The sequence below is a fragment of the Toxotes jaculatrix genome, chromosome 17 (assembly GCF_017976425.1).
Source record: "Toxotes jaculatrix isolate fToxJac2 chromosome 17, fToxJac2.pri, whole genome shotgun sequence".
In the NCBI taxonomy this organism is placed as follows: Eukaryota; Metazoa; Chordata; class Actinopteri; family Toxotidae; genus Toxotes; species Toxotes jaculatrix.
In genome coordinates, this window is record NC_054410.1 from 1,536,910 (window position 1) to 1,563,917 (window position 27,008).

Below are 27,008 nucleotides of genomic sequence, written 5' to 3' on the forward strand. Positions count from 1 at the left end.
CTGTGTCTCTGGGTGTGACTCGTGTCTCTGAGACGAGACGTGAAACAGCATTAAAGACGTCCTCAGTGTGCTCCATTAATCAGCAGTCAGCTGAGTGTGGCCTAGTTACAGACTGGTTCGATGTCTAATTCATATGTGTCTCCTCCCCATTATGGGCTCAGACTGCAGGCTGACAGGCTGAGAGAGGACTCATGAGTAATATTTAATGCTGTGTGTGTGTGTGTGTGTGTGTGTGCGTGCGTGTGTGTGTGTGAATGTATGATTAGCTGTATCAGGAAATTGAAACCGCCTTGAAATCCATGTTTGTTCCTGTTTATCTGAGCTCTGGGGCCTCTTGATGGAGCTGTGCTGCCCTCCGTGCTGCCTGATGGGAAACCAGACTCATCACTCTCACTTTGCTCCAGAGGCTGAGTGGAGCCACGTAACGATTTGTTGGAGGGGCAGATGTTCAGTTTGGTTGAGATAAAATTATGGTGGGTGAAGATAAAACTGTCCTGAGGCTGGAGGCAGAAGTTAATGTGTTATCCCAGGGACGTTCCCAGGCTTTCGTTCATTTTAGCAGTTCTGGTCTTTACTCTCCTGCACTTCAACGCTTTGTTGTGTCTCGATGGTGTTCAGGAAGCAACGTCCGCCTCGCCCAGTGGGAGGCAGGAAAGCCGCGCTGATTGACGGTTCAGACAGGACGCAGGAAAGCTCAGACCGGAGAGTCAGATTTCACTGGAAGAACGACGAGAACAGAGGGATGAAGGAGAGAGTTTAGGAGGGCGGTTGTTCTGTTTGGTGTGAAGAAGTCAGAAAAAGAGAGTAGAGAGGAGCGAGGAAGAGGAGAGGAAGAAGGAGGAGGTGAAGACATGGCCAGTGAAGGAGGACCTGCTGAAACTCAGCCAGCACCAGCAGACAGTGTGTCAAAAAATGGAGACTGTGAGATTTTTATTTTGTCATTTTCCTGAAACCCAGAACATGATTAATGATAACGAATCGTTTTTTTTTTTTTACTCACCTCGTGTCTCGATTGTTTAGTTTCACCTGCTGGTTTTCAGGGAAAAGCTGAACTAATGGTGCTGATGTGCAGATGATATCGAAACTCTAAAGAAGTTTTGCTGTTGTTTTTCTTGGTGTTGCTCAGTTTGCGTCTCTTATGGTTGTTTTGATTTATAATAATCTGCTGCCAAAGTTATTTATGTCAAATAGGCCTGTGACTGATTTTAGAGTCGAGGACGCTGGAATTTGAAGAATAAAACCAGGGTTTCTCGTAGGTTTTGGTTTTTTGGGGGGTTTATGGGCTCACACTTCCTCACCTGCCCTGGGTCAGTGACATGACTTCAGGTGTTTCAGCTGCTGGAGTTTTGTGAGTCTTGTCCTCTCGTGTTGTGATGTTGTAATGGAGCCTTTCACCATCAGGTGGCACCTCGGCATCATTGTTGTAAAGAGAAAACCAGTCTGCTCCCTCAGTGTCTAACTGAAATGAGATAGTGTTGTGGTTATGACTTAAAGTTTCTCCCCTTTCATGGTCCCCTCATGTCACAGTCATCATTTTGACCTCGTGTAGAATCAGAGCCTGAAAGTGTGAAGCTGAGAAAACGAGCCTCGGCCTCAGAGTGTGGACACGACAGGCTTTTTGCTTCTTTTACAAAGAAGTTAAAATTATTAGAATTTAAATCCACAGAGGTGCAAGTGCACCTGGCTTTAGAGGGGATGGGAGATGGTGCTCTGATTGGTTTATTTAACACACACATTAAACACACTCATGATTAATTAAGAGACCAAATACAACCTGTCTGAACCACGCGCTCTGGTGGTCACCTCCTGGAGACTCAGCTGCCGTTAATAGATGAAGTGGTTCATTCATTCATTCATTCATTCATTCATTCTTTCAAAAAAACAAAGTTTCCTCTGAACATAATCCAGCCAGCGATGACAGTTTAGTCCTGACTGTACGTTACATCTGGCAGACAGTTGTTTTCAGACTGTTTTGAATGCAGCTTTATCCTGGTCTGTGTTCAGGGGACAGTGAATCAGAGTTGTTTGATGCCTTCTCTCCAAGTGAAGCCACTTCTGAGTTGTTATTTTTTTCTTCTTATTCATCATCTCTCCATCTCAACCCTGAGATGCTCTCATCCTCCCAGCCAATCAGGACAAACAGACAGACAGCGCCATGGTAACGTGAGACCTTCTTACATGTGGGTGGGAAAAGGCATACTCATTATATCTTAATAGAGCCTCTGGGCTGTTTCCAGGGAAACTATGATTTTCAGGTGTGTGTGTGTGTGTGTGTGTGTGTATGCGTGTATGTGTGTGTGTGTGTGTGTGAGAGAGAGAGAGAGCCTTTGTGTTGCGGTCATTTAGTTTGAGTCAGACTAAAAACACGATGTGCTGATGTTTCTGGGTTGATTCGACCTCTCGTCCCAACAACAACAACGGCTGTGTGTGTGTGTGTGTGTGTGTGTGTGTGTGTGTGTGTGTGTGTGTGTGTGTGTGTGTGTGTGTGTGTGTGTGTGTTTAGTGCAGCGGGGTCAGTGAACGTCACGTCAGCTCTGGAGTTCAGGTGGTTTTAATGGAGATCAGCGGGGATGCATTATCAGGTCTGATGCTGGGGCTGACACAATAAACCAGGACCCACTAATTTAACACCATCACCGACGGGTCTGTGTTCTCAGACTTTGATTCGGAAATCTCCTTTGCCTCAGAGTCAAGTTGGACTCATTCACACATCTGGATCAATCACCATGAACGTTCATACAGAATTCTGTGGTTTCCAGGTGATGGATCCTTCTGATTCCCATCAGCCTTAGCTCCACTTTGCATTTATTGAAAACATTATCATGCTAATGCACAAAACGAAGATGGAGGACAGGATGGTAGAGCTGCAGCTGTTGATACTTTCAGTACCAGTTGCTCTGTTGTGTTGCCTGTAGCTGTGTAGCTCTGGAGGCTCCGTTTTGTAAAGGTTGCAGATCATTTCAATAATAACACCTGTATTGTGACATTGGCTCAGCTGATGTTTAAAATGAGCAGGTACAGAAGAAAGTAAAAAGCCGTGGATTCACACTGACCCTGTCTGAACAGACGCGTCATTGTTTTTGGAAAAGCTTTGTTTTTCACACACAGAGAACATGAGAAGGATCGAAGGCTGAAACGGAGGGAAAAAAAACTGTTTTAAAAATAGCATGTGCATGGTCTCACTCACATCCAGGCTTATTAATCCTCCTGGTTCACCAGGCTACTGAGTTCATTTCACCAAGACAGAGAACACAAAGCATTCAGCTGTGTTATAGTAAGAATCTGTAGGACAAGAGCCAGGACTCACTCACAAGGAGTCCTGAAAGTAATTACCCACTTTAATGAGTGACCTTACAACGAACCGATAGAGACAGCAGGAGCTCCTTTTATTCATCGCTAGAAAAGACGGGAAAAAACTACAAAGCAGCGTGTCTGTCCTCTTCAGGATCCTCGTATCTCTGCTTAATGAGCAGTAACAACGTGGCCTTCGCCTCCACCGCTGCCGTGTCGTCTTCTTCTTCTTCTTCTTGTTTGTGGTTTTTTTTTCATCCTAATCTAACGCTCACATCAAAGTGCTCTCTTCTCTCTCCTCTGGAGCTCCTCACTTCAAAGCCGGGATGGAAAAGTCAGCAGCTGCATAGTAATCAGGGGATCAGGATTTAGTATTCACACACACACACACACAGACACACACACACAGATTAGTGATTGTGAATTTCTTCTTGCCGTTGGTTCGATCTCTCCGTCTCATTAGCCTGATCCCATGCCTCCCATTGACTTCTAGGTCTCATTACCTCCTTTATCCCCATTGGTGCATTAATTCATTATATTTTACATGCAATACATTTGCACAGTGTTTCATCAATACTCTCCATTTGTCCTATTTTTATCTCCAGTCGACTCCCTGCTGGTGCAACAATGCATCTCACCCTCCGCAGAGATTATTTTTAGATTGAATGTTTTCACATCATGAAACTGATCAAATTAAAGCTAAAGACCAAAGTTTCTGGGGATTTTATTCTTTTTTTATTTTTTGTGGAATTTCCCAGCAAATTCAAACCAGACTCATCACTCCTGTTAGTTACTGAACTGAATCCTGAATCACACACCATCTACAATCATCAGCTAGAATCATTGTGTAAAGGTCACAGCGAATCCATGGTTTCTGGAATCAGAGCATAGAGACAGGCATTAGTTGTATCCGTATTAAAAGTTGTAAAAGAATGTAGTGCATCCCCATTTTAGTGTGTGTGTGTGTGTGTGCGTGCAGCAGGTGTGAGGCCAGACTTTGACCCAGGGTTTCTTCCTGTCCATCTGGATGCAGACAGTAGGAGGCTCTGAGCCTCCAACACTGAGCTCAGTGTCTGACTGTCAGAGCAGCTGAGAGGGAAACTCCACTTTACGGCTGCACCCAAACACACCGTCCACACGTTTACTGTTGCGCTGTGTTCACTTCATCAGGAGCCTTCACATCCTCCTCTAATGCTGATTCAGTCCGACCTTAGCTCTGAAATGCAGGACAGCATCAGATACAGTTTTTTTTTTTCCCCCTAATTTTATTCAGGTGTAATTTTTCTGTCCAGGTATCAGATCTAACGTGTGAGGCGAGGTGAGGACAGAGGAGGCGGTGGTGATGTTTTTTAAAGCCAAGTGTTGACCGTTATAACCAGTGCAGGAGTGTTCCCATGATGCATCTGCCATGCGTTAGCACTCGCAGGCGTCTCTCTCTGTGGGAGCGAACAGCAGCTGAACACACACGAACTGGGTCGTCTGCCTACAGAGCAACAGTCTGTAGGAGGCTGCAAACTGCAGCACTGTTTTCTGAGGGATTTACTGTAGGTTGTGTTTCAGATGGCGTTTTGTGCTGATGTTTACTCGGCCGTTTCTATAGTAACAACTTTATACAAGACAGCTTGTAAAGACAGTGACACGCCTCATTTATAAACTTTACAATGAGCGGGCTTTTAGAAGGAGGCAGAAACAATCCACTGGACTGAGTCAGCGATGGGGAAACATGCAGTCATGTTTCTGAGTAACTAAAGTTATCAATAACTGAATGGATGCAGATTTTCAAAAACTGGATTGCACTGCATGGACAAAATCCATTTTAATATGTTTAACAAAACTGTGAAACAAAGCAGCTCAGAAAATGAAATGACATCTTATTAACAGCAACACGCTGCCTCACCTGCTGCATGGACACGCAGCTGAGAGCGGTTCGTAAGGTCTGAACGCTGAACGTGAACGTGTGTCTGTTGTAATGAGGTTGATTGATTTTAACAACACAATTTCAAAAACCCTCAGAGCATTAAATTAACATTTTTCGTGGCTCTGAACAGGAAGAATAAGGGCGAAGACATCAGCGTGCAGTTTAAGCAACGACAGCGTCATTGCCACAGCAACCAGCTGCTGTTGTTGCTCATTATTTTGCCACCACATACAAACATAGGCACGCACACACACACACAAACACACACACACACACACACTGCTGGTGAGGTGAGAGGACGTTTTTGTGGGAGTTTAGAGAGAGAGAGAGAGAGAGAGAGAGATCAGTGTGACAAAACGAAAGGTGGTGTCTGAAATAAATAAAACACAACAGTATGACATCTTCACACACACACACACACACACGTACTGTTGAATGCTTTCTTTGGCGTTGGCCATCAGCAGGATGTGTACTCGTCTCCATTTGCTCCCATTGATTCACTTCTCTGCTCTCTGAAATGTTGCCATGGAAACGGGATACAGCGACCCCCCCCCCCCCCCCCTCACCACCATCGACGCCTCATTGAGAGAAGAGTTGTCGGCTTTGTATCACCTCATATCTCGTCATTTTGTCTAATCTCCACCTCAGTTTCTCTCTTTCTTTGGTTCTGTCTGGTTTCTCACTCCTTTCTTTCTGTAGCTGTCCATCTTTCTGTCTGCTGTTTACAGCACCTGTCTCCGCTCTGTCGTCCCATCCCTTCTTTCTTTGTTTTGTTTCTCTTTCTCTTTCTTTTTTCTTTCATATATTTTACTCATCTTTTCCATTACTCACACATTCTTTTGCTGTATTTGCTAAATCCTACAGTGTTTTTCAAATGTCTGCAATCGTTATGCAAAAAAGTTGCAATGCAAACACACAAAGCCACCACACAACACACACAGCAGAGCCACAGAATGCCCACGCCAAAATCACTCTTTCTCTTTGTCCATTTACCACAACGACCAAAATCAAAGTCAGTCACATTTACACAGACAAATTTAGCAAAGGAAAAAAAGAATCCTGGTGAAGAATAAATGACTGAATGAATGAATAAATGGCACTGAGGGTAACTCACATACTAAAGTCTCACTCGTTCTGTCTGTGTGCATCACATGTACCATGCGTACCGTGTGTGTGTGTGTGTGTGCGTGCATGTATCCAGGCTGTCTGTTTGTGTGGTCTGATCAGTGTGTCATTGTGTGTCCCCTCTCCCTCTCCCTCCTCCTACCAGTCACCCCAGAGGCCATCGGCTTCCTGTCGGCGGTGGGTGTCTTCATCGTTGCCCTGGCCGTCCTCTTCCTCTTCATCAACAAGAAGCTGTGTTTCTCGCGCGTCGGCGGGCTGCCGTGCCTGGAGCAACATGGCCGCCGGAAGAAAGGACGTCCGGGAATCCGCCAGGGCCTCGGTGAGTGACCGACATATAGAAACCGCAGTGTTCATCCGTCAAAATGTTTAAATGATCTCTGTGATGATCTCTCTAACAGACGAGGACCTTTCTCATGCCAAACAAGTTCAGTGTCTCCTCTGCTCGTTCGCAGGTTTTGCTTGTAAAGCTTAAAGAGTTACCAGCCATTCTGCTGAGTTAGCGGTTTATTCTGTGAGATTCGGTCTCGGCCTCTTTACAGAGACGCTGGAACCAGACTTTACTTCCACAAACTCATTTTATGTTTTTGTTTCTATACAGGTTAAACAGACAGGATGTTTTTGAAGTTCTGACAGAGCCAGGCTAGCTGTTTGCCCCTGCTTCCAGTCTTTATGCTAAGCTAGGCTAACCTTACCCTGACTCAGATCCGATACAGATCTGTAATTAACACATGGACATATCAGTCTCACTCTCGTAAAGAAAGACAACTTCTCCAAACCACATATGAGAGATACCAGTGAGCATCTTTGCTTTCTAGTCAAGGTTAGTCTATTATAAAACATGAAGAAGAGTGTGTGTCTCCAGCTGAACTGTTCAGGAACAGAGAGAGAACGTGGGTGAGTTTGTATTTGTACAGTAGGTTTGTGTGGGCGAGTTTTTATGTATGAGAGAAAGAGTTGAGTGAGTCAGCCGCACACTGCCACAAAGCTCTGCAGCAGCTCACAATGAAAATATTAACTATAAAACCTTGAAGGAAAAGTCAGCAGGAAGAAAAAAAGCCACAGTGAGAGAGAAACGGAGGGAACAGGACGCTCAGTCTGTCGCTTCACCTCCGTTTCTTCTCTTTTCGTCATCCAGTAAAACTTTCTTTCCTCCCACTTGTCAAACAATTCAAACACCCAGAGCAAAGGTTGCTAAAGGTTAACTACATGTTAAGTTAAAGGACCATACCAGTGTTTTTTACTGAATTACCAACTGGCCAAAGCTGTGTGCAGGATTTATGGTAATTTGATTAACAGTATTTTTTTGGGACTAAGTTCCAGTGAAGTTATGATGTCAACTGAAGTCAATATTGACAAGTTCCTTTAAACTAGTTTCCTCCTGTTTCCTGGAGCTGGCCAGCTGCTGGATGGAGCTTCATATGTACAGATTTCACAGTGGTTTCAATCTTCTCACCTGACTTTCAGAAAGCGAATACGCACATTTCCCAAAATGTCCAACTGAACATTTTGAGCAGAGTCTCACTTCAGCGTTGAACTCTACAGAAAAGCTTTGGTAGACATGCTGATGAAATACTGCGCTGACCTCCTGACGCTGTTACAGTGAGAGCTTCCTCCGTGTGGGCTGAGGAGGGTGAGTCCTGCACACAGTTAATCGCTGCTGAGCATGTGAGTCACGGTAACTCAGAGATCAAAGTTTAACCTCTGTCATGGTGTTTTGATTTGATTTTATTTATTTTTTTAGATGAAATCAAACAGATTGTACACTTGTCAGCTGAGGTAAACAGAAAACTGCATTGCGTTTTGATGATTTATGATTAGATCAAAAAATTAGAGACAGAAAACGTCACATTTCCAGCAGCAGGATGTTTGAATCCAGGTGAAGACTGTGAGTCAAACACTGAGCAAACACTCCGCTGGTTTGCTGGGTCCTCACCTGCAGCAGGTGGAGTCTCTGGTATTTCTGGTTGGTTTCCTGAACAAACAGCACATCCTGTTTGGACTTTCTTCATAACATTCACAACCCAAATTCCTCTGGAGCTTCTCGGGACGAGGTAGGGACGCTTACTGAATGTGAACATGCAGTTTTCACTGGGAAACTTCAGGCCTGGTTAAACGTGTTTTAGTTGTACAAAGATTAGTGAAAAGCTGCAGTTAACCTTCAGTTAACTTGGGTTTCTTTTAACACGTGAGGACAAAACATTCACTTACATTACAGTGAAGTGAAGAACTGAGTTTTTCAGGACCTTATTTAAACATTCTTGATTTATGTTGATGACCCCTCGTCTTTTACTTTATCCTGTCAGGATATCACACTTTCAGTGAGTCGCTCTGTGCACGTTGTGCTTTTCAACATAACAAACAGGGTAATGAACGAAGTCATGACTCAGCTGAACAGGTTGTGTAGACGTGCAGTTTGTAGTGTAAACACTTTGCGACCTGTGATCTGAAGCGAGTCTTTACATTGACTCAGAGCATCGACGAGCGCTCGCTGCGTGTGTGTGTTCATCAGTTCAGCTGTAAACTGACTCTCCCTCACCTCAGCTCAGCGGCTGCATGTGTCTCGCTGCTGATTTTTAGAGACTCGTCAGAATAAAAGGCCGAAGCAGAGCAGTGTCGCCAGCAGTGTTCAGTGCAACAACAGCGAGTTTCCCCCTCAGTTGTTTAAGCCTCCGCTATCTGTTAGAGAAGATGAAGGTGTTTCTACAGATTATATTTTCAAGAGAAGAGATAAAAAAAAACAAAACAAAAATCAGTGATTTCAGTCTGTTCAGTTCAGGTTCTCTTTATGTTTTGGTCTCGTTTTAGTTTTTTTTCCACAGTGAAAACACCAGGGCTGCTCAGTGCTGTGGAAATGGTTAGCTGCTTTGTTTTGTTTGTCTTTTCATGATGTTTATTACAGGGAGGGGTTTATGTTTGCAGACTGACTAGAACGTATGTTGCCTGTAGTCAGTTCTTAGTGAGTCACTAAATAATATTCTGAAATATTTTAACTCCATATGAAGAAGATGATTAAAGCGAGGAGCACCTTTCTGCATGAATTTGCATATTAATGAAGTAAAACTAAAACTTGATGACGGACTGCTAGCACTGTGGACACCGCGTGTTCCCTGTTTGCAAGAACATGCATCAGTGCATATATGTATGCGTTTGTGTGTATGTGTGTGCGCGTGCACGCACTTTTCATTTACATATAATCGTTCAGACACATTACTTCACCTTGAGAGCTTCCGCCTGTGAATAGCTTTAGAACACAGAAGTTCACAGACCAATCAGCCGTCACTCGCCCACTCAGAGAACAGCTTCCTGCTCTGTAGGTAACCATGGCGATCGCTCAGGTAGAGACGATGACCTGCACTTCAGGGGAGGGGGTGGGGGGTTTGATCGCCCCACCGCCGCATCACTCATTCAGCTGTTGCTATCCAATTATGGTCACATTATGATGTGAGTGGAGTGACCCTCCACGCCTGTTAACGCTGACAGGTTTTGTGTTTTTAATAGAAACAGACCGGCTGAGTACGGCTTTAAATGTCTGCGCTCCTCACTTATATTATGAGCGTTTACGTGTCATAAAGCAGCATAACGTTACTCCCCTGAAACACAGAATGGCTTTAATATACTGAACCTGTGAGCTGTGTCCTCAGTCAGCTGCTGAGAGATTAAGGACTTATAAGCTGTAACTAATGGTTCTATTGATGGTTAATAAATCATTTACTAATGCTTCATAGATCAGCTGCACTCACTTAATAAAAACTGTTTCTGTTTTGCCAGATTGTTGAAAATCCTTCTCCGGTACTTTGTCTTCTTTAGCTCTAAATTCTAAGAAACAAAATGCATTTTTAAGTAGCATTGCAACGATGTGCACATCATGCACCATGAAATTCATTCTCTTAAAATTCAGCACCAGTTACTAGAATTTCTGTTTTGTCTTCAGTTAATCTTAAACAGCTGTAAGTTTTTCTTTAAATAGTTGAGACTGCTGTGGTCGTGGGGCACTAAAGAAAAATTGAGTGTCGTCTGCATAGATATGAAATTTCATAAATGTTTCTCCGCTGTTTTTTGTTTTTCCTTCAGTTTTCTTTCATTTGTCCAACTGCATGTCCAGGATCAAACAATGAACATGTGTTTTCAATCTGTAACTGAGGCCAGATGTCAGACAGAAGTTCGGCTAGAGAAGCCATACATTGATGATTCCTGTCCTAACTCACTGAAGTGTTTTGTTATACTTTCCTTCCCTCTGGATTTCCTTTCCTTTCCTCTCCTCTCTTTTCTTTTACTCCTGATCTCCCAACTCCCAGCTTTTCCTGTTTGTCAACCCTGTTGTTTCCCTGTGTTTATCTCCCTCCAGTGAACAGCTACGGTGACGATGACGACGACGGCATCAGCTCCTCCGACAGTGAAGACGAGGTCCTGAAGCAGTTCGAGATCTCTGTGTCGCGTTCGCAGAGTTTTCGCGCTGCAGCAACAAACGGAGGTGAACAGCAGTCCCAGCAGACTCAGCTAGCATTGGGTCGGCGCCACAAATTCACCCGACTGTCGGACCAGGAGGAGGGCAGCACAGAGCCGTCCGACTGTGAAGGTGTGGTGTTGAAACAAACTCTATATCTAAAATATACCTTTGTATTCTACAGAACACGTTATAGTACTTTATGTCAGAGACTTAGTCGAGTGGTAACTATCACTTGTAAGATTCTACTGTAGGCTATCCTAAGGGTTGATTGATGGCACCTGGACTTCTTGTAATTTACATCTGAATGTGAACTAAGCTTTAGGAAATTTGTTTCTACAAATGCAAAGTTAGCACGGCTCCATAAATTCAACATTTGTGGAAAATACAGAAGAAAGGCACATTAAAGTTTCTTGAACTTATCAAGGTGCTTGTGGCTAACCTGTTAGGAGACTGGAGAAATATCATGTACATACGTACACTGAGTAGAAACAGACCAACAGGAGAGTCTCATCTTCTTTCTGGACAGTTTTAACTGGTGGTGGTTTGGTTTCTCATCTGCTTGGAAAAATGTCTGACTCTCTTTGCTTTGCTAAAACGTTCCACTTTCATTTTCCTCCGCCCTCGGTCAATTGCATGTGTTTATGTCAGGTGGAGCTGTAGGTTTCACCAATTTACCGGTTTCTGACTAGAGACTTGAAGCTCCATCAAACGGAAAACCAGCAAGATCCTGCACTGATCCATCCCACTGTCAGTGAGCCAAAAAAGCTCCAGATACCATTTTTTGTTTCTTACCAGCTCTCCTGGTGAGAAACAAACACTTTGTGTTGTGTACTTCTTTGTATCTGACATAATACAGATATTTTTGTTGAATAAACCTGGAAAACACACACACACAGGCTGGTGACTCACCTCAGCTTGTTGCTATGGTGAACACTCTATGCAGCCATTGATGTAACAGTCAGACCCACCTTAATGACAGTGAATTGGAGATAATTGCTATTGATTGGTCTGAGGTACGGCCTGTTCTCAGAGTCTTTGTGCCTGAGTTAAAGGCCGAGGTTTGACAGATTGTATAGTATCTCCGATGTTAACACGCGGCACACAGCAAACGAGGTTTAGGAAGCTTCTTTTAGGTCTCAGAAACTGAATTAGATGGTATATCAGAGGAGACAATCACGTCCGACCAGGACAACGAGACTGTGTGTCCTGTTGGTTTTAAGCAAAGCTTAAATACAGTTTGTGTTCACTCTGGTGGTTATTTTTACATGTAGCTGCAGCTAGCTAGACCCACGCTCACTGACTGGGTATGTGTACGTTTATAAAGTGTTTTATAAAACACAATAAAAGTAAATGTTTCACTCACTTTGAACATGTTTTCACCTCAAACTCGATGCATGCAATGGTGTCACGTCTAAAATTTACTTTGCATCACATCTGAGCAAATCTTCATTCTTTGATTAGATTATTAGTTGACAGAAATCCATGCCATGTTGGGCAGCACTGACGTTACTTCCTGGCTCACGGACACACTGTCCTTATACCCACAGATTAAAGACCAACCACCAGAGGACCTAATGCTGACTTTCCTACCCTGTTGCCTTCCCTCTGCAGAAATGGAGGCTCAGAGCCGACAGGGTTTCCAGGACCCGCTCTCTGCAGCAGCAGAAGAAAGGGAGAGGGCGTCTGCTCTCTCTCTGGACAAACCCACCGGGGTGGAGGCATCAGGCGGCAAGGACAGTCCCACCCCCAGTACGAACCGCCAGGCCGCAGACGGCAGCGAGGACACGGAGAAGGCCGTGGATCGCGACAAAAACGATGCTACAGACAGCTCCTCCACCTGGAGCCCTGAGGTACTGCAGCCCGACATTCGCAGTCAGTGAAGCTTTCAGAAGTTATAGTTTATCAGACTGATTCAATTGTTGGTGATTTTTACTGATCCAGCGTTCTCATATAAAACTGTCCAATCAAATCAAACATCACAAGCTATTATCCTGTGCAGTAACATCAAAAATAACTCCTGTTCACACATCAGCCCAGACTGAGACTTCACAAACTTAACGACAAATCCTGAGAAAAGTTCGACAACATTTCACACGTTCTGCTCAGAAACTAAATTTAAATGAATAAACCAAGCCAGGGATTACTTAACGGGGTCAGTGAGCTGACCGCAGCCCTGCTGTTACCCAGCATGCTTGGCAGAGGTATCATCATCATTCAGCTGTGAGAGGATTATCACTCTGCCATGTTATCATCTCAGGTTCACTTGGAAGAAACAAACCAAACACGGCTCGCTGAGGCCTCGAGCTTTTGTATAAATAGTTGATATTTCCTTCGCTCTCCACCAGCTTTGGCTAACAAACAGAAGCTCATGAATAATAATCATTCTCTGTGTGTGTGTGTGTGTGTGTGTTGTGTGTTCGTGGAGTGTGTTTGTGTATGTAGGAGAGCGGGAATGTAGAATCTAACAACCTCTCAGTCACCAAATCACACTTTGAAATTGGGAGCAATCTGTGCAGTAAACACCTCCCACACACACACACACACACACGCACGCACGCACACACACACACACACACGCACACACACACACACACATCCATAGAGACACAGGGTGATACTGACATCTAGAAACGCTTCATAAATAACAAATGAGCTTGGATCAGCGGGGCTACAGAAAACCTGGGAGAGCCATGTTGTAGCAGTTTATTTATACAGTTATATAACAACACTGCTCCTGCTAATGCTGCAGCTAGTACTACTGCTGCTAATAATACTACTACCTCTACTGTGATTACTGCAAGTACTGCTATTGTGCCCAGGCTTACTCCGAGCAAATTCAGCCAATAAGACGTTTTCCCGCTCTTCACTGCTGACGTGATCGTTTCCATCAGATCTCTCATTTCACTAAAATCAAAGTGCTGCGGTTTCAGCATGAGAGAACAGAGCTTTTTACTGTCACACTGCTGTGCTGAATGGGTGGCAGCGGGCTGAGACAACGATAATCCTGAACTAAGGTCTTTTATAGACTGATGATACGTGTGGGATGAGTAACGTTAGACTGGAGGTAATGAACCTAAATCTGAAGAGCAGCTGTTTGGTTTTGTATGATACCCCTGCCTTCTCTGTAAGTTATGTGTAACAGTCCTGTGTATTAATCCACAGAGTGATGTGTGAGACTCTCCTGTTAGAACTAATGCAGTGAACATTCGCGCGTCCGGCTCTTCCTGCTAACAGCTGAGCGTCTTTCTTTGTTTCTTCCTCTTCTTCGTGCGTGGACCTCCTGACCTGCACGTTCAATAGACTCCAGCAGCAGCTCTGCGATTATCTTATCTCCTCTTTGGTTGCCATGTCAACACCCGACACAATCGATGTTGTGTTTGCTGACTGTACGTGAGCAGGAGGAGCAGGAGGAGCAGGAGGAGCAGGAGGAGCAGGGGTTTATTTCTGCTCAGTTTCTCTCCTATTTTACTTTTTTTTTTAAACAGTGGAAAAAAAGGTCAATAAATCACCAGTTGCCTTTTTTTTTAATTGTTTGTTTTGTTTTTTATTGGCCGCCGTTGGACTTAAACAAATAAAGAACACTAAAACAGAATCAGGTTTCTTCAGTTTGTCACCTGTGAGCTGTTGCATACAGTAGATATACAGTAATGCTTTGTGTGACCCACTCGTCCTTTCTCTCATCTGTGTTTTTGGCAGCCAAACACTCAGAGGACGCTGCTTAAAGAGATTTAAGTGAATAAATCCGACTGAAACTGTCTCCAGTGGCTGGATCCTTTAGAGCATCTCCTGAAGAACCTCTCAGTTTCTGGAGAAAAGAGTGAACCCTTTCATTCAGCTGATAAGATTATCCTCACAGTGGCTTTGCTTTGGGAACATGTGGGCTGGAAGGAATCAATGTCCACAGGATTCTTTGTTTGCCCTCGTTCTCCTGCCTTTCTGTTTTCATCTCAGCCGACTGCATGTCGAGTTATAAATAGACGACAGCAGCAAAAGCAGTAAGAGGGTGGAAAGGCTGGTGCTTAGAAACTGAACTTCATCGCTGTGTCTGAGGATTTTTCCTTGATTTCATACCATTGTATAACCATTACTGTTATTGTTGTTATTATTATTAGTAGTAGTAGTTTTAGAATACTATATTATGATTAATATATTGTGTGTATTATATGTGTAATATATGAATGAGTATTCTAATACTCTAATATTAGTATTATGAGTGCATCAGGCTGCTCCCTGTGTTCGCTTTCTCTCTCTGTTTGAGTTTATTGTGGTCGACCTCAGTTTATATGTAGCTGCCACAGGTTCAGCATAATCCCTTAACCAAGCCCAGTTGTCCTTGATTCAGCTCTGGTTTGATAACCATGACCTGGATCTTCACAGAGACCCTTAAAGCAGAGCTGCTTTTATTTTTCCTCCTCTTTATGTTGAGCTGAACCACCTGAATCACAGCTTTCTTTAAATAAATAAGCCTCGTTTTTAAAGCGATTCTAATTTTCTCCCGTCCTTCTCAGCAAGAGCAGCCGCCCCAGGTCGAGGTTTCGTCTCAGCCCGTCCACTCCTCCCCTCGGATCCCCATCTCCAAATGTGGAGACCTGGTCCTCTCTCTGGAGTACCGTCCCGATACGGAGAAGCTGCTGGTCTCTGTGATCGCGGCCCGGGACATCCCAGACAAAGCTCGCAGTGGGATGGATTCCTGGCAGGTGCACATGGTCCTGCTTCCCTCCAAAAAACAACGGCACAAGACGTCGGTACAGAAAGGCTCGCTGCCGCACTTCAATGAGACGTTTCGCTTCTCGCGCCTGGAGCCCTCTGACCTGCAGATGTCGGCCATCAGGTTCAGGCTGTACGCACTCGGAGGCAGGATGTCCCGTGAGCGGATGATGGGGGAGAAGGTGCTGCGTTTAGGAGGGCTCGACCCGGACGGAGGGACGATGGAGACGACGCTGGTCCTGGAGCCTCGCAGTAACCTCAAGGTGAGCTGATGAGTGAGGTGACGATGGCGAGGAGGTGGGTCAGAGTCTGAGCTGAGCACAAACACTCACAATGCACGTGGCCGTGTAGAGAAATCAGGAGAGGACATCTGCAGAATTCAGTCTGCAAAACGAAACTAAGAACTGCTCGTTTCAGATTCACGTTTCAGGTTAAAGGGACATTTGAGCTGCAGTTCATCATTAACTAACACCGCTGATGTTTTTAAATAAAACAACATGAAGCTGCTCACTGTGTTCATTTCTCTGTGTTGTCAGAGTGTGGGCTCCCAGCTGAGTCTGTCTGCTGTGTCTCAGAGCGACAGCGCCTCATCCACCCAGTCTCTGACCCACGGCGGTGTCCCCGAGCTCCTGGTGGGTCTGTCCTACAACGCCACAACGGGACGCATGTCTGTGGAGCTCATCAAGGGCAGCCACTTCAGAAACCTGGCCATCAACAGGCCCCCAGGTCTGCGGAGAGTAAAACACCCAGAGACATCCAGTAAAATGTCAACTTACATGGCTGACGTTTATATATTTTCTTCTTCCCTCCTCCCCTCCCCCTTCCTCTCCTCCGGTCCAGACACCTACGGCCGGCTGACTCTGCTGAACTCGGTCGGTCAGGAGATCTCTCGGTGTAAGACATCCGTGCGTCGCGGCCAGCCCAACCCCGTCTACAAGGAGACTTTTGTCTTCCAGGTGGCGCTGTTCCAGCTGTCTGACGTCACGCTGCTGGTCTCCATCTACAACCGTCGCAGCATGAAGCGCAAAGAGATGGTGGGCTGGATCGCTCTGGGTCAGAACAGCAGCGGCGAGGAGGAGCAGCTCCACTGGCAGGACATGAAAGAGGGTCGAGGACAGCAGGTCTGCCGCTGGCACGTCCTGCTGGAGGCGTAATGCTGCCTGCCGGACGGTATTTAGTTTCTTTTTAAGGTTGAAGCGAGTTTATTCTTTAGTTAGAAAGTTGGAAAGTATTGAGGAAAGAAAAAGAAAAAGCTTTGATTTTATCTGCAGACAGGAAGATGCTTGTCGAGTGTCGGTGGATTCATCGCCACATCTGCTGCTGGAGGCTGATTGAAGTTCAAAACAAAATCTTTTGTTGATGAATTAGGAAAAAATTAATTAATAATAAATTCAAAGAAAGCCTTCAGGAAGTTTACGTGACAAAAAGACCTTGAATTTGGATTTGGATTCACTTCTTTTGTAGTCCGTCAACAAAAGGCACAACACAACAAAAAAAACATCATGTAAGTCACAAACATATGTCGGCCATCTTTTTCATTCAGGACTCAGCCTACGTCATACATTACAGAGCACTAGCTCATGGCTGCACATCAGTCTGTCCATTTGTCCCCACATTTGTCCAGTACATAGCACATTGACGGTCTGAATGACATTTTCCAATCATCTAAGAGTTTGGTGCAAAACAGGTTTAATACATTTGACTGAAGTTTATGACTTCACATTATTCCTGGCACCTTAAAGAGCTCTGTGATGGTAAAAAGCACAGATCTGTAACTGTAGACATAAAACACAAGAAAGGATTTATCAGCTAGCTTGTTTCCTATTAACAGAGTCCGTCAGCTAGCACACCGTAAGGAGATATTCACTGACTTTGATTAAAGTCGTGTACTGGGTTAGAAATGCTGACTGTACCTTTAAGTGGACTTTGAGTTAAGATTATTTTGAACTGTCTTTTTACATTTTAGTAGGTGAACCCAGCAAATATCAGCTGTTTGAAATGATAAAAGAAATCATCACGTGAAATTACGTGAAACAAAAGTTGCTGTAGGTGGTTTTTTTTCCCATGAATGACCAGAGGGGGCGCATTTCATCTGCACTTTCAGAACAAACCGGGACAAACTATCAGCAGTGTTTTTCTATATTCCCTTCTGCAAAAGAAAAGACTTCCAGGTCGATAACTAAGTGGTTGAAACGTAAGTCGCCCATACAGCAGAAGCGTCCCAAACAAGGCTTCAGGAGCCCAAACTGATTTTGTCAGTGAGTCAAATAATTCTTTACATTTTAGAAGAAATTACCAGCAAACGTTTACAGCTGTCAGTGATAAATGATGCAGGCAGTTAGGGGGAAATTTTCCTCGGTTTATCTGTGTCAACAGAGTCGTGGATGAACTGATGGTGAACTCACTGTTCTGCTTCCCACCAAAGGAAATACTGAAAAAAGAAGCAAACGAGTAGAAGTGAAGATATTTCATGATTCAAGTGGAGGACGAAGGCGTCTCATTCATATTCAGCTTTCATTCTCATTCTCCTCACACTCATGCTACTACAGGCAGGAAGACCAGCAGCTGGAGACTCTTAACCCCAGTGGGATGAGAGCACCCCCCCCATCACCACCACCCCCAAATCATCAGCACTGAATTATGTTATTTGGCTGTGGCTCAGTCTCCTTCACAGGTCAAAGCTCATTTCAACACCCATCAACGCTGAGCTGAAAAGAGGCTTTAAATATCTGCCTGCAGCTGTTGGTAACATGCAATGAATTACCCTGGAAGTGTGTGTGTGTGTTTTTCCGACACTGTCTCTGTGGTAATTGGTAGTTACAGCTGTAGAATCGTACAGTGTGATGACGATGATGCTCATCCTCTTCCCGTCTGAGCATCACTGAGTAATAAGGCAGCAGCTCAGCCCCAGAGGGGGGATTATATCTGTTTGTGTAGACAGATACTGTAACTCCAAAACCCTCGGGGGCTCACACGCCTGAAGCAGAGATGTGTTTGTTTGAGCGTTCGTTTTCTCCAGGAGGGTGACAACAAAGTGTGATCGGAAGCTTTCTGTGTAAAGAGACATGAAGTCGGTAATTACTTTTGCAAAGCCAAACATAACAAATTAGGTGAGGTTAAATGTTCCTACTCAAATTCTTCATGTGATTTACAGAGTCTGTTCACCCAGATCACAAGAAACCCTTTCCCTCACAGCCCTATAGACACTGAGTTACCAGAAGAGAGAGACTACATCTTCCACCCCAATACAAAAGAGATGAATACGATTTTGGTTTTGCAGCTCAAAGCACAAAAAAAGGAAACAGAGCTAAAAGAGAAAGAATAATCGTCTCTCATTCATCAGGTGGAGACAAACACGCCAAACGCCAAATAATCACCATCATCATCATCTCAAACCAGAAAGAAACACAACTCATTTTTAATTAACCACCAAAGGTTTTCAAGTGTGATGCATTCGTCACGTTGTGAAGCAGATGTTTGCAGCTGTTTACTTTAAACTAAAGGTGTAACGATGAACAACAAGATGCACAAGTGCTTGTGAAGAAAACACAAATGATCCACTTCATCAGAAACACTTCTCTCTCTTCCAGTGAGAACACAGTGCTTCAGGGAAGACTGAGATCTTTCATTCCAAATGAAAGATCTGTTGAAGGGCACAATTGAATGGACTCATTCTATATCTGTTCAATGCAGTAAGTGCTGTGTGTCTCATGTTTAAACTGCAGATATGTAATGACCACTACTTCAGGTATAAATGAAGCATGGGTGAATAATAGGAGTGCTGCAACCAGTTTAGATGTTTTGTAAAATCCAGTGGCCGTGCACCTTTTAGGATTTCCAGCAGATCTGAGCTACATTGTTTTTGATTGTTAATATTTTTAGTTTTGTACATAAACACTTGTAAAAGACCAAAATAATGTAATTCTGAGTTAAGTCTACACGGGTAGGGTCAAAGAACACAGCAGAAGTCAGCCACAGAGACCAGAGTGAAAGGGTATCTACACACACTGCTGGTAAAAATTTAGCACCTTGTCATTTTACCCAAAATTAAACAACAGCTGACTGTTCGCTACTCATGTGAAGATTTGCAGGTTTACAGTAATAATGGAGGCAGATCTGACACTGACGTTTTTGGTTTCACAGTTTCAAAGCAGTGGTCTATTTATTGGCAGTGAATTTCACTGAGAAGTTATTTACACCCTGGTTTTGACCTGATCTTGTTAAAATAAATTGTAATTGTTGAGATGAATCATACGACCACGGCCACAGGAGTCGATATCAGCACTCCTATTCCACAGGCTTCAAATGTGAGTGAGAAAAGTGACATGAACTATATTTACTGCACAGACTGGTATATTTTATGCATGTCAAGCTGTTGTACAGAATCTATAATATCTATTCTATATTTTTTAAATTAGTAAATGTTCAGTGTCCTTAAATATTTCCCAGTATTTCTATCGTAGTTCCACATCTGCATGCTCAGTTTGAGATCCCAGGTTGTATTACAGATGTGAGACAATCAGATTGTGCTGCAGATGTAATACAGCTGTAATACTCTGATGAAGTGCCTGTAACATTTTGAGATGAAACATATCCAACGCGACAGAGAGATGATCCAAATTTGCATGAAGCCTTCTCGTTGTTCCCTGTGAATGCAGCTGTAGGACTGCATGCATGGAAGGTTTATTCAGCCTGGAAATCCCCAGCAGGCGTCCTGATGTCAAGGCCTGGACCAGGGCTCAAACTCAGTCCTTTTTTCATTCTCTGAAACTGGAAGATGATAAATTTGATTTAGATCTTTATTGACGACCAACCTTCCAGCAGCCTGTAACACAACAGACTGAGTCTGTGACACTGACACTGTAGAGACTCCATAAACTACAATATAAAGACTTCAGAGACTGTAGTCCTGCAGCCCTGGTCTGGGCCGTGCATGCTGAACCCCAGCCACCCTCCCGACCCCCCAGTCCCCCTCCTGATCCCCTACTCTCCCTCCCAACGGCATCCAGAAAACCCTTTTTGTACCAAGTGTTGTCGTTGCCAATAAAACCCAGAAGATCCCTGCTGTGGGAAGGTCTGTCTGCCATCTGTTTACTCGATTCCTTCTCTCCTTTCTAATCTCTGTTCAGATGTCTTCATTCTGAGAATGAGGCTTTTATAACCACACTTAACAACAATAACTGCGACAGAAAAAAACACAGTTCATCCCCTTGTAACTGGTGGTAGAGATTTCCAGTTTTAATCCCTGCACTGAAGGAAACCACACCGAGTTGATTAGAGATTACAGAAAGTATCTTGTGTTTTCAGAGAGTGAAACCAAATCTTTGGCAGCAGATACTTTGTTAGATTTAACCAACAAACATGGATTTGCAGCTTGTTTATGTTGCTGTTTATTGGCTCAAGTCAAGTATCAAGTCCATGTTTAATTAACCTGTTTTTTTCTTTACTTTGAAAATGAATTCTGGGCAGGTTTGGTCTTACTCAGCCACGTCTGCCTGCCTCATAAAACCGGTATAATGTTCCTGAGTTTCGACAGTTAATTCATAGTGACTCTCAGGAAACACTCTAAGCTAATCCACCATTTATTCATGAATAACACAACAAAGAAATTTAATAGTATATAATAATAAATAGTTACAACACAAACCGGGCTCTGAAAACACAAAGGGATGCAAAACAAGCACAGAGATGCAAAGTTACTAAAATTACTACAACGATGCAAAACGACTAAAACAAGAAGCAAAACAGCTGAAAGAGCCACATAATGAAAACAGTCTTCAACATGAGAGGACGCTCCAGTCTGCTTCGAAAAATACATGTAGGAGGAGTCCGCCCCCATTCAAGAGTTTCAAACCCCGCCCCTGAGAGTCAGATGTGACAGAGACATCATGTAACGGGAAACGCATCTTTCTCCGCTTTAGGAGACAGAAAACTTCTCTCACTTGGGCTCTGTGTTGGTAAAAGGACGAGAAACCAAGCAGCGTTGGATGCGGGAAGATGAGGACTGATGCTGGAGCGTCATCACCGCGCTTACTCAGTCTCCTAGCAACAGGAAACATCTGCCTCCGCGAGGACCAATGAGGGCGCGGGAGGAGAGGTGTATGCTGTCTTCTGTTGCTGTGAGCGGGATATTTTAGGAGGCTGGAGAGCAGCGAGCGTCTCACCCTGGACGAGCTGGAGCTGCCTGCCCGTCTGTCTGTCTGTCTGCCCGCCTGCAGGAACCCACCGTGAGTTCAGGCCGAGCGGGAGCGTCGCTGAGGACGGTAGATGTCGCGCGGAGGAGCGAAGGACATCAGCGGAGAGCAAGGCTGTGACTGGGATTTACTGAGCTGCTGCTGGACAGAATTATTTAAAGGTAAGAAGCTTAACGGACATTTAACGGATTTATTGCTGGTGGTAGATGCATGTGAAACAACAGCTATTCGTTTCTCAGGTGGGCATCAAAGGCAAGTTTATCTGTGATGCTCATTTCAAACAGAGGCAAATACAGGAGGTTTTACATGAGGTGAAGAAATGCATTAAAACTAAATGTATAAGGATAATAAAACATTAAAACAGAATACAAACAGAAAATTAAATCAAATTGAAAGTGAATGTGCTAATGAACAGAAAGATAATAGAAATACATGTCTCTAACTGTCCATAAAAAAGTAAAAAACTAAATGTTTATCAATAGTTATGAACCTTAAAACATTAAAAAATATATCCTCTAGTGAAAATCATGGTACTCCAGATTTGATTATTTAGTATATTCATGGTCAATTCTTAAAGAATACGTGTTCCTAAATGGGCTGAGAAGATTGTCCTGCTTCTTTAAATGAACGATGTGTTAAACCCTCTGGATTATGTGAAGAATGCTGGACTAAAAGTCTATTAAATCAAGAATTCTATAGTTAAACTTCAGTTGTTTGTTTTCTTAAAAGTTTCTTTATCTGTGCACATTTCACCTCCAGCTTGTTCAAATGAAAGGTGTTTTTAAGGCGGGATTGTAAAGTCATGATGCGCTGTGCAGACATACTTCTGCTTTTAGTGGAAATGTTTGCTGCCAAAGGAGATATAGCAAGTGTTGCATGCACACACACAGACACACACAGACACACAGAGACACACACACAGACACACACCTCCCACGCAGCCTCTCTCTCTGCTCACGCTCTTCCATCATCGAGCATCATTCTCCCACAGATGAAATATTCAGGCTGCAGTTGGATGTTAAAACTGTGTGAGTCACTGCGGCAGCTTCAGGGGAGCCGGTGTGAATGTTTCGCAACGATAAAGCTTCTCATTCTGTGTTTGTGATTGATTTATGGGGTTTTAAATAACACCCCCCCCCCCCCCCCCCCCCCACACACACACACACACACCATCCACACAATAACACACACCACCCTCTTATCTCTCCTCCCCTCGCGCCTTCTTGAATTTGAATGAGGTTGTGAAGACAGCAGATTTTATTGTTTGTTTGTTTTCAGTGACGATATGATTGCCAACAAATAAACACAACATCTTGTAGCAACATTAAAGGACCAGATCAGGATGTTATACTGTTTTTATAATGCAGAAATATATGAAATTAAATGTGAGTTATTATTAAAAGTAAGAAATTTAATTTATATTTCAGATTTCAGACAGATAAATACAAAACATTATGCTGTTTTCATTAATTTAAAATATTTTTTTTCCTTTTTCTTTCTTACTTTTCCCGCCTGTTTTCCAGCTCACAGATGTGCAGGTGGAGCTGTTTGAGAGCTGTTAGCTGCTGTCACATCAGCTCTGACGGCAGCTTTACACTAAAACACGTCAGCCTTTTTTTCCAGGATTTTATTTATATATAAAAATTGGATTTCAAATTATTTTCCTTCTTTGAAATTTAAAACAGAAGATATCAAATTTCAAAAGTGAAAAGTAAAGTAATACATGTATGTTTATGATCCTACCTCCCCCTCCTCCTCGTCCTCACCCCTCCCTGGACCCTCCTCCCTCTGCAGGAGCCTGAGGGTGATGTGGAGGCTCAGATCGGCTCAGACGCACTGAATCAAACTCCGATCAGAGAGCAGAGCGCCGGCTGTGGACCGTCAGCAGCAGGTAATCAGAGCTGCTGTCTGTTACCTGGTGGTTACCAACCTAGGGTTCAGGTCCCTCCAAACGGTCACTAGATAAATCCGAGGAGTCATGAGATGCTTAATGGAGCAGAAGAGAAAGAGAAAACAAAGTTGTGATTCATACACTGGTGTTCATATTTTGGAATTTTAGGTGATTATCGAATGAATTCTTTGCTCATTTCAAATGTAAAATATATGTTACACGTACTGTTGATGGAATTTAGTTCTTTCAGACTGTAAAACAGAAAGTTTAGTGTTGTAGGGTGAAAATAAAGGTTTTTGTATTTGAACATGTCCCGGCCTTCCTTCTGTTTGGTTTGTGGTCTAATCTCTGTTTTCGCACCTCCAGCAGCCCCTTCCCTGTGAGAGAGACCAAACCATTCAACAACGTCGAAAGTTGCTTACTTCAAGAGGAAATATGCGGAGGAGGAGGATTTGCACGGAGGCCTACGTGGATATTTTCAAAAAGTATGAACCTGTCCTTATCAGGAGCAACCTTCAGTAGTTTTAATTTATAACAAAGCATCATATCTTGTAAGCTCTTCATATGTTTGTCTGGTGTCAGAAAAATGTAATGGAGTTCAAAGTGCAATATGTCCCGCTGTAATGTTGTGATGTGGAAGTTTACAGCAGCATGAAAACATCAGTATCAGTAAATTTTCAAAATGCAAAAGCTAACTAATCCCCTGCCTTTGTGTGTTATCTATAGCACCTGATACTGCAGGAGGACCGGAGCTGCATCCTGAAGCTGTCCCTGGAGAAGCTGAGGTTCCTGGAGGACCCTGAGGCCTACCTGCGGCGCTCCGTCCTCATCAACAACCTGCTGAGGAAGATCCACCATGAGGGGGAGGAGCTGGAGGCTGAGGAGGAGGAAGAAGAAGATGAAGTAGAGGAAGAAGAAGAAGAAGAAGAGGAGGAGGTTATTGGAGAGAGCGGCGGGCAGCGGAGGCTAATGTACCCGGACAGGAAGAGAGTGAAGGTGCTGGTGACAGACTGCTGCTCTCCGGCGTTTGGCCTGGAGGGCCTGCAGCATTACCGGCTGGTGCCCTGTTACCCTTCTACCGGATGCCTGTATAGCCTGGGTACTTGCCCAGGACTCACCCCCAACCACCAGGTCCTTCTGTACAACCTGGACGACAACGGTTGACCTCATTGTCGTGCTTCTGTTCAAAAAGCTGGCAAATGCAAACCTGTAGTGTTTGTTCAAAATCACCAGGAGGAAAGCTGCCACTGTTTTCCCTGGGTTTACCGCTGAAAATCTTTGGGGGTCATGTGTCGTAGGCTCTGTTTTGTGCATCAGCAGGATGTTGCCTCCTCTTGTCACCTTGCTAAGAGGCAGCAACAGATTCAAGAAGCTGAGAAACCCAGATTTTTCTTCTGCCTCGGGATCAACAGGGTCTCTGATGTCGATGTCAAACTCTGTCACAGCGTCACTGCCATTAAGTATTTGTGCAAAAGTGAGAGACTGTGAACAGGCAGTATTTTTTTTCATTTTTATTTTTATTTTTTTGCTGTTGCTGTTGTGTTAATGAATAATATTGTTACTGTTGCTCATGTGAACAGTGAGCATATTCAGGGATTTACAGACTACTTTTGATGCACCTTGGCTTGTGTGGAGAATATGCGCTGATACGCTTCTGCTATCTTTTTATGCTACCGTGCGATTTATGAAATATTCTGTGTAAAATTCCCTGGACTGTGTGAATTGCCATGATATCTCAAGAAATCAAGATCCTCATTCTCTGAGGTGCGTTTACTGCCTGTGGGAAGACTGTTTCTTTCTGTATATGATGTCCTGTGTTTATTCAATAGGCTTTCAGTTATTTTCATTTTGCATCACTTTGCTGCTCTCTGCTGGTGAAAGAATTCATCTTGAAGCCCTTCTGTGTTTAAATCTCATAAAGAAAGTGAATGATGAGAAAAAATATTAACGCTGGACTTTAAGCCCCCCATTTAGCATTCATAAGCAGAACCAAAACAAATCAGGAAAGGTTTTCTAACATACTATAATGCAGCTGTAAGCAGATATAATTAATGTTTATTAATGTATTTGCCAACAACTAGAACTCCTCCTGTGGACAGACATTTATGAGCAGATGCTGTGTATAAGAAAGTTCTGATTCATAAATTAGAAATGACAATATAGTGAAATACTGTTGTAATAATATAAAATATTCTTTGTAGAATCAGTTATGACTTGATTGAAAACTGTACATTAATAAAATGTCCTTATATCTGCATATAACTTCATTATAATGTTTTATAAACTTATAAATGCTCAACAGAGGGGGTTAAAGTAAAGTGTTGCTGAAAAGGACAATTATTTTTCAGTGAAGAAATGAATCCCACTTTTGCTTTTTTAGGGTTTTTTTTTTTTTTTTTTAAAAGGAAAATGACATCTTCTCATCCTCTTCAGATTAGAAATCACAATGTTTTTTCTGCTACCAAATGTTTTTGTGAATGAATTTCAGCTTTTTTTTTGTTTTTAAAGCTGAAAATCAAAGAGCAGAATGTCTTTAAATTGATATTATATTTCATATTTTCCTACTATCATTCCTGATTAAAACAGCACAGGGGGCTGAGTTTTGCTAAATTATCAGGAGATATTTTATTATTTAATGTGGCACAATGTGCTTTATAAAGCCGACTAATCTGTTGTGTGACAACAGTGATTAATGATTCATCCTTTTCAGTGTCTCCTTCTGTATTTTGAATGTTCAGTCTTTGTCCCGGAGTTTTACTGAGTTTGAACATGTGCATCTTGATAACAATCACTATAATGCATTACAAAACAACACAGCAACAACAAACTGAAGGCAACTATTAAAGAGAAGCTTGATATTTTAAAAACAAGAATTTATATTTTGATGAAAATGCATATTCCATATTTAAGATAAACTATTTTGAAAAAGGGCCATTAAACTTTTTTTTTTCCAGGTGATTGATTATCAAATAAAAGATCTAAGGTGACAATGTTTTTTATGTGTTTTGATGCATTTTTTTGTTGCGGGATTTGTAGTTGCAGTTACTGTTTCTATCTATCTATCTATCTATCTATCTATCTATCTATCTATCTATCTATTTCTCTGTCATGTTTTCATTTCACGGGTTAATTTTTAAAAGACGTGTAAATTGCGTTACAAAATAATAGGCTCCAGAAGCGCGGTCACGTTACGTCGTGACGTCTTGAGCACGTTTATTGTGCCTGCGCCCCGGAACTTCTGTGGCCTTCAAGTGCTCCACCAAACTCAAACTTTAGAGAGTTCAGTCCTAAGTCAAGTATCCACCTCTTTCAACGTCCCCGTGGAAACGACAAAATAATGTCGCTTTATTCTTCATCCTGTTGTCTTCTTGCATCTTCGTGTTCAAAAGTTTAAGCACATGATCTGAGTACTTCTTCCACCTCTGTACTTAAATA

At 43.2% G+C, this 27,008-nt stretch overlaps 1 protein-coding gene across 2 annotated transcripts; it reads left to right on the forward strand.

Moving 5' to 3' along the window:
- The first annotated feature begins 811 nt into the window (after positions 1–811).
- Positions 812–20,554, forward strand: syt16 (synaptotagmin XVI). 2 transcript variants are annotated; one of them, XM_041061520.1, is made up of 7 exons: positions 812–921; positions 6,480–6,653; positions 10,680–10,910; positions 12,393–12,631; positions 15,290–15,751; positions 16,025–16,214; positions 16,329–20,554. In XM_041061520.1, the coding sequence occupies exons 1-7, from the start codon at positions 852–854 to the stop codon at positions 16,640–16,642; spliced, it is 1,680 nt and encodes a 559-aa protein (XP_040917454.1). In that variant the 5' UTR covers positions 812–851; the 3' UTR covers positions 16,643–20,554. The 2 variants fall into 2 exon arrangements, with proteins under 2 accessions (XP_040917454.1, XP_040917453.1); XM_041061519.1 differs by having other exon boundaries at positions 16,025–20,554.
- The last annotated feature ends 6,454 nt before the right edge of the window (positions 20,555–27,008 follow it).